Here is an 8,210-nt window from a genome sequence, read left to right on the forward strand (position 1 = left end):
GTGCTTAGCCCACTGCTCTCCTCCTACACCCATGGCTGTGTGGCCCGGCACAATTCCTTATCTACAAAGTTTGCTGATGGCGCCACGGTTGTCGGCAGAATCACACGGCAACGAGGAAGCGTACAGGAGGGAGATAGTTCAGCTCATTGAATGGCGTCGTGACAACAACCTTGCGCTCAACGTTAGCAAAACCAAGTAGATGCTTGTGGACTTCAGGAGGAAGTCGGGGAAGCACGACCGAGGGCTCACTGGTGTAGAGGGTCGAGAACCTAAAATTCCTGGGTGAGAACATCTCCGAGGATCTGCCCTGGAGCCGCCATGTTGATGAAATCGCAAAGAAGGCTATACGTGGTGAGGTGTCGGAGGAGGTTCGGTACATCACCGAAAACTCTCAAACTTCTACAGGTGTGCTGTGGAGGGTATTCTGGCTGGTGGCATCACTGCCTGGTACAGAGGTCCCAAATCTCGGGACAAGAATAAACTCGAGGGTTCTTAACTCGGCCTGTGACATCGCAGGCCCCAGACCTCACTCCAAGGACATTGACGTGAGGCCGTGTCTTTAAAAAAAAAAGCAGCCTCTATCCTCAAAGACCCCCCACCACCCAGGCCATGCCCTCTTCAGTCTGCTACCAGGAGCCTGAAGACGAGTACTCAGCGGCACAAGGACAGCTTCTTCCCCGCTGCCAGCCGATTCCTGAATGGTCAATGGACCCCAGATACTGCCGTAGTTTTCAGGCATTTTTTTATATAATGTAAGATGGTTCTAATATGAGTGCACTTTGACGCTGCCACAAAACACTAAATATTATGACTTATTCATGATAATAAATTCTGATTAATAAATGGGGGGTAGTTTATTTTAGAACCATGGGGTCTGGTCCCCCAAGATGGCTGCACCTATGATTGGCAGCAGCCTCGAAGGGTTGAAGAAACCAGGGGACTGGGGCAGGGCACCAGAAAATCAGTTGGAGAAAGAGAAGCAGAGGAAATGACCCATGGGACAGTGACCAGAGCCGTGGACCCGTGAGGGCCTCTGGGGCTGAAGAGCACCCAGCCTGCAAGCTGCTGGCGACTTCGGTCAAGGGGCTCGCACCAGGCCGTGGACTAGGTATCTGACCTGGGATCCGTGAGGATGCCGAAGGCTTCCTAATCATAATGGAGGTTTGGTTCTGGAGCGCCGGTTTGGACCCGCATCTGTGCAGCTGCGGGAATGCTGGAGTCAAATCCACAGCAATTTCTGCTGATGGTGAACCAGCCTGCCTTCCAAAACAAATTATGTGTAGTATTGCATCCACTTTGTTAAATCTTTTACCAACTAGAATCAAGAATACAACAAAACTCTTGAAGGAAGAGGCTGGAGAGATGGTATCAAGTATTTAAGAGTTTACACAAGAACAGCTTTTTAAAAAAATCTGAAACGTCTCTTTGCCTAGAGACAAATTTGGCCAAGATGTTTTCCGACACCAGACTTCCTGGCCAGCCACGCATCTCTAAGATTTCACCCTTGCAAACGGTGTGACATTTCCTGCCTACACCCAGTTTGTGGAGGAATGTGAATGCAACATATCAATGCCTTTGTTTTTAAATATATTTAAGAGAGAGAGAGAGGGACAAATTTTGTCTTGTAGATAAAAATGATTGGCATACACAAGGTATGTGTTTAAAAGTTTTTCAAATTGCAGTCCTGACTTGCCTGAGTTTTCTATCCTTTAGACACAACCGTTCAGGAAAGGCAGAAGGGTTTTTTTTTCTTCAGAGCATCTGGTGCACGCAACGGTTAAAGTGCAGTAGTGTTGATGACTGGTGTTGCAGGCCAAGGGAAATGTGCCCTGTGTATGCAGAATTCTCAAGTTTGCACAAGTACAACCCAACAAAGCAGCGTTCTCCGGTCCTCGGTGCAAAATATGCTGACACACAACCAGACATAGCACACTTACAGACAAACAATACACATGGAGGACAAGTATTCATAAGACAAATATATATATATGAGAGCCTCGGGTGGTGGGTGCGAGCAGTTCCTTTGGTCATTCAGGGTTCTCATTGCCCGTGGGAGGAAGCTGTTCCTCAGCCTGGTGGCGTTGGCTCTGATCCTCCTGGATCTCTTCCCCGACGGGAGCAGCTAAAAGACGCCGTGTGTGGGGGTGGAAGGGGTCCTCAATGATTTTTGCGCACCCTCTTCGGACACTGATCCCTGTGGAGCACGTCGATTGGGGGGGGGGGGAGGAGGGAGGAAAGAGGAGGAAGACTCCAGTGATTCTCTCAGCCACTCTGATGGTCCTGTTCATTGACCTATGAACCATTTCTCTGCAGGAACATACCCCACACTCTGTGATGCAGCAGGATGCACTCGATAGAGCTCCTGTAGAACGTTGAAAATGGTGGCTGGTAGCCTTGCCCACTTCAGTCTTGGGAAGTGCGGTTGCACCTTCCTGACTAGTGAAGAGATGTATGTCCACAATAGAACACTAGTTAGCTCCAAGGAACCTGTGCTCTCCACTACAGAGTTGTTAACGTGTAGTGAGGGGTGGTCGTTCCTGGTCCTCCTAAAGACCATGATCGTCTCCCTTGTCCACGTTGAGACTCAGGTTCTTACTCTTGCCGCTGTACCACAAGATTCTGCCCCCTCTTCTCTGCGGGGCAACTCATCGTTGTTGCTGACGAGGCCGACGGCTGTCGTGTTGTCTGCAAACTTGATGACACTGTTGGATCTGGCCATACAGTCGTGGGTCAGGAGTGGGCTGAGCACGCTATTCCGAACTCTTCCTTAATTTTGACAATGCTCCAGAAAGATGCTGTATAAATGCAGTGCACATATGGATTTTTTTTTTTAATTTGAGAGGAAAAGACAAAAGGAAGAGATTGAAACAGGAAAGTCTGCAGATTCTGTGATTGTAGTAAAAATATAGAAGCACTGGAGGAACTCAGCAGATCTTGCAGCGTCCATGGGAGATAAAAGATATACTGTGCTATATAGCCAACATTTGGGGCCTGAGACCTACATCAAGGTCAAAGGGATGAGATTAAATAGTTTTATAGCGCTTGCATTTACACTTTTGTAGGGGCAGCCAACCTTTTAATTTTTCATTTAGGCATACAGCACAGCAACAGGTCATTTGGGCCATGAGTCCGTGCTGCCCAATTAACCTACACGCCCCCACCCGTACGTACTCGTGGGCTGAAATGGCCTGTTACCGTGCTGTATGTCTAAATGAAAAGGTTGGCTCTGCTTCAGGGTAAAGGGCCCTCGCTATCTAAATTAGAAAAGGTATTGCAGACAGGGACTGACTATTCTAAAGAGAGCAGGCCTCCCCAATAATTTCAGATAAAATTGAAACACTTTCAAACATATACACACACACACAGGAATTTATCAGAGGATAAAATGTGACTTGGCAAAGCAGACATTTTCAATTTACAGGATGTTTTCCCAGATCTCATCAAACAGCTCTTGTTCGAGATGGTTTCTGGACTAAATTACAGCATCTGTTCTGCAAATGCAAGACTTTCCATCTTGTATCCTCATACGCCAAATCTCATTGCAATGGTAACCCCAATAATTTCCATTGCTAGATCCAGCACTTGTTATTTTGAACCCCCGACGTGCTCTTCTTGGTCAAGAATATCCCCTGGTGGTAAAATAAGAGAAAATCACCCAATCCTGAATTCCATTTTTTTTGGAGTGCTTTACCTGTATAATGTGAACAAAACATTTCCCCTCTGGCACAGATTACACCGTTCTCCTGCTCTGCAGCAGACTGGTCAAATTTATCACCCACAATCGAACGTGGCGTTTAAATCCAAATCATCCTGTTGAGCCCTGGGCCAAGTGTCACAACTATATCATTCGAGGAGTGCTTTTGGTCGTATGAAATGTACAGTGCATTTATCGTTTGCCTTTTGGGTGCACTTGGCGAACCTTGGTGGTGATTTTGGCGGCAGGTTTGGTTTTTGACTGACAGAAGTGAAAGGATATAGAATGTGCTAAATTACAAGGCGTTGCATCAAGTTTGGCGAACCTTGGTGGTGATTTTGGCAGCAGGTTTGGTTTTTGACTGACAGAAGTGAAAGGATATAGAATGTGCTAAATTACAAGGCGTTGCATCAAGTTTGGCGAACCTTGGTGGTGATTTTGGCGGCAGGTTTGGTTTTTGACTGACAGAAGTGAAAGGATATAGAATGTGCTAAATTACAAGGCGTTGCATCAAGTTTGACTGCATTTGTGTGATTCAAGATTGAGTGCAGAAGCAAACCAATGTACTGTTGACTCGTGTTTGAGTCAAAAGCTGATGTCACCCAGCAAAACTGAGCAGTGGATGTTGTGTATTTGGATTTTCAGAAGGCCTTTAACAAGATGCCACCCATGAGGTTACTTAAGGCGATCCCATGGTATAACAGGAACAATAGCGTGGGTAGCGCATTGGCTGATTGGCAGGAAGCAGAGTGTCAGGACATAAGGATCATATTCTGATTGGCTGCCAGTTGTTGGTGGCGTTCCACAGAAGTCGGTGTTGGGGATGATTCTTTTTGTTAATGATTTGAATTATGGAATGAATGAATTTGTGGACGTTTTCAGATGAAACAGGAGATGGAGGAGCAGGTAATGGAAATAATCAATATGTTTGGTTGCATCTGGGGATGAAAGATCCATCTTCAGATTGGAGGGGCTGCCTTCTCTGGATGTGGACCGTAAGACACAGGAGCAGAAATAAGCCATTCTGCCCATCGAGTCTGCCCCACCATTCAATCATGAGCTGATCCATTTTCCTCACTCAGCCCCACTGCCCGGCCATCTCCCCATCACCTATGATGGCCTGGCTAATCAATGCATCCGATGACTGGGCCCCCACAACTGCCTTCTGCTAAGGGCGGCACGATTGGCATAGCGGTTAGCACAACACTGTAACAATGCCTGTGATCAGGAATTGACTGGAGTTCTAATCTGTAAGGAGTTTGTACATTCTCCTGTTGTCTGTGTGGGTTTCCTCCGGGGGCTCTGCTTACCTCCCACCTTCAAAACCGTACGGGGGTTGCAGGTTAATTCCTCCGCGTCTCTGTTCTAAGTGGATAATTCCTCAATCCTGAAGGTCCCTCTTGCCCTAATCTGTCTCACCACGTGAAACAACTTTTCTACATCTACTCTGTCCTCACCTTTCAAAGTTCGAAATGTTTCACTGAGATTCCCCCTCATGCTCTGATCCCAGATATACAGTAGGCTTGCAGGTTTCTTGGCCTGGGCGTTTCCCACAAAAGGAAAAGGTGGAAGGCACTTGCAGGCATTTACTCCCCAACACCTGTGATAATAACACCAAGACGAGGTGTCCACAGCCTGCTTGTCTTGGGGCATTGCCTGCTTGTTGGCAGTGATGTGCTAAGAGCACTAGACTGTGACCCAGGGCCAATATTGGAGGGATTGGTTGTGCAGACTTGTCTTCCCTCACTGTGCATTTTAGCCAGCCATAGAATGTCTGTCCCACAACAGCCCTTGGGTCTTCAAATGAACACTTGGATAACAAGAGTCTAATATCACCTGGAATTCACTCTGAAAAGAGCTGCTCAAATAACATATTGGGCCTTTCACCAGCTGCCAGGAACAGCATTTCATCCATTAGTTCTGAAGAGATTCTGTCTCCCAACCCATCGAGATGTTGTCGTTTGGCTGCCGTTCCCCTCCGGGACATAACATCCACACATAATAAAAGTGATTTTAAAGCGTCATACTTGTTGGTTTGTGGTGGATCCCATAGGAAGTCGCCGACCTTCTTAGCTACGGCCTGGTCCAGGGCACTGACGAGATGGTAATAACGAGCGGTGTCCAACTCGACTTGGTGAAGGTGAAATTGAGCTTCTCCCCGTTGAACCACATATCGGGCTCAGTTGTCCAGAAGGAGGCAGCTTCACAGCGACGGCTGCAGTCCATTTGGACTTGTCGGGGTCACCAATTGTGGCCACTGGAATCACAGTGGACACAACGAAATAATCGCATAAGGTGTTCCTAGAGTGAATCAAATGGATTTGCTCTTCATCACCCACGCAACCTTTCAAAAGCCAGAATCACGACCCGTTTTCGAGCTGCCCTATATCTACTATCACCTCTCTTTTACTCTTTACATACTTGAAGAAGCTTTTTGTAACCTGTTTGATTATTTGCTCATCTACTTCTATACTTCACCTTTTCCTTTGTCATGAATTTGCTCATCAACAACTTTGCGCTCAATGTTAGCAAAATGAAAGGGATGATTGTGGACTTCAGGAGGAAGTCGGGGGTAACAACCCAGTCTTCATCGAGGCCTCAGTAGGGGAGAGGGTCAAGAACTTCAAATTCCTGGGTGTCAACATCCCCGAGGGTCTGTTCTCCACATTAATCCAATCACAAAGAAGGCTATACTTTGTGAAGTGTCACCGAGGACTATTGTAAACTTCTACAGGTGTACTGCGGAGAGGATTCTGGCTGGTGGCATCACTGCCTGGTAAGGAGGCGCCAACTCTCAGGACAGGAATAAACTCCAGAGAGTGGTTAACTCGGCCTGCAACACCTCAGGCACCCAGACTCCACTCCACTGAGGACGTCGACATGAGGCAGTCTTAAAACAGTCTCGAGGTCCCCCACACCCAGACCCTGCCCTCTTCACTCTGCTGCCATCGAGGAAAAGGTTCGAGGAGCCTGAAGACGTGCCCTCAGGGGGCACAAGGACGGCTTCTTCCCCTCCGCCGTCCGATCCCTGGATGGACAATGAACCACAGACACTGCCTTACGTTTCATGCACTGTTATTTTATTTAAAATAATGTTGTAAGATGGTTATAAATATGAAAGTTTGCTAGGTGATGCTGTTGCAAACCACCGAATTTCATGATTTGTACGTGACCATAAATTCTAATTCTGATGTGCAATACAACATGACTGAAGCAGATGCTAGATGCCTGCAGCTCCGCCGGCGCTGGTGCCTCTGCGCATGCCTGCAGCTCCGCCGGCGCTGGTGCCTCTGCGCATGCCTGCAGCTCCGCCGGCGCTGGTGCCTCTGCGCATGCCTGCAGCTCCGCCGGCGCTGGTGCCTCTGCGCATGCCTGCAGCTCCGCCGGCGCTGGTACCTCTGCGCATGCCTGCAGCTCCGCCGGCGCTGGTGCCTCTGCGCACGCCTGCAGTCCCGTCCTTGGCCACCAGAGGGCAGACGGCACCGGGCTTTTCTGCGGGGGTCAGGAGCCCAGCGCCTGGGCCGAAGGTCCGCGGCGCAGTGACGGGAACACGTTCTGTGATGCATGTATTCGCGGAGGAGTGACACTGAAGCAGTGCTGGAATTAAAGCCTGATATCTCTCGATGCTGGGCTCTGGGGCATGCACACACTCGCTGGCTGGATCCCTCCCGCGTCCGGGGGTTGGTCTCTCCCAACAACCCCCCCCCCCCCCCCCCCCCAAACCAGTCGCCGGGTTGGTAGCTCCTGTCGCCCTGGTGAAGCCGGTTGCCCGGATGCGGCGCGTGCGGGTTGCGGTTCCCGGATGCGGCGGTGAGAGCGGCTGGAGGAGGTAGGAGGGGGGAGGGGGAGGGGAGGGGGGGGAGGGGAGGGGAGGGAGGGGGTAGGAGGTAGGAGGGGAGGGGGAGGAGTTGACAGGGGGTTGGAGGAAATGACAGGGAGGGGGTGGAGGGAGAAGGGTTGTAGGAGGGGAGGGTAGGAGGGGTGGAGGGGGGAGGGGAGGGGAAGGGGTAGGAGTGGAGAGGGTAGGGGTGGAGGTAGGAGGGGAGGGGGAGGAGGTGACAGGGGGTAGGAGGGAGTGACAGGGAGGGGTGAAGGAGGGAGTGGGAGGGGGGTGGAGGGAGAAGGGTTGAAAGGAGGGGGAGGGGTGGAGGGGTGGAGGGGGAGGGAGGGGAAGGGGTGAGTGGGAGTGGGGTGGGGGGTGGGGGAGGGGGTGGAGGGTAGAGGGGAGGGGGGGAGGGGTTTCAGGGGGGTAGGAGGGAGGGACAGGGAGGGGGGGAGGAGGGAGGGGGGGAGGGTGAGGGGAGGAAGGGTTGAAGGAGGGGAGGGTAGGAGGGGTGGAGGGGGAGGGGAGGGGAAGGGGTAGGACGGGAGAGAGGCTAGGGGTGGAGGGTAGAGGGGAGGGGGAGGATGTTGACAGGGGGTAGGAGGAGGGAGGGACTGGGAGTGGTGGAGGAGGGTGAGGGGGTGGGAGAAGGGTTGAAGGAGGGTAGGGTAGGAGGGGTGGAGGGGGGAGGGG

At 50.7% G+C, this 8,210-nt stretch overlaps 2 protein-coding genes across 4 annotated transcripts in view; both read left to right on the forward strand.

Annotated features, from left to right (window-relative positions):
• The first annotated feature begins 6,918 nt into the window (after positions 1 to 6,918).
• Positions 6,919 to 7,278, forward strand: LOC138748078 (eukaryotic translation initiation factor 3 subunit F-like). Its single transcript, XM_069907771.1, has one exon. It carries the CDS (start codon positions 6,919 to 6,921, stop codon positions 7,276 to 7,278), a length of 360 nt encoding a protein of 119 aa, XP_069763872.1.
• A 134-nt stretch (positions 7,279 to 7,412) lies between these two features.
• The window catches only part of LOC138748588 (serine/threonine-protein kinase PAK 4-like), a 129,682-nt gene continuing 128,884 nt past the window's right edge, over positions 7,413 to 8,210 (forward strand). For all 3 annotated transcript variants that reach the window (XM_069909037.1, XM_069909036.1, XM_069909038.1), the window contains exon 1: positions 7,413 to 7,523. The gene's annotated coding sequence lies outside the window, so the exon portion shown is untranslated. The remainder of the gene's footprint in view (positions 7,524 to 8,210) is intronic.

Source organism: Narcine bancroftii, chromosome 13 (genome assembly GCF_036971445.1).
Source record: "Narcine bancroftii isolate sNarBan1 chromosome 13, sNarBan1.hap1, whole genome shotgun sequence".
Lineage (NCBI taxonomy): Eukaryota > Metazoa > Chordata > Chondrichthyes > Torpediniformes > Narcinidae > Narcine > Narcine bancroftii.

Excerpts from the sequence above, each read along its gene's own strand:
- LOC138748078 (XM_069907771.1), top strand. The coding sequence starts at position 6,919 with ATGCCTGCAGCTCCGCCGGCGCTGGTGCCTCTGCGCATGCCTGCAGCT.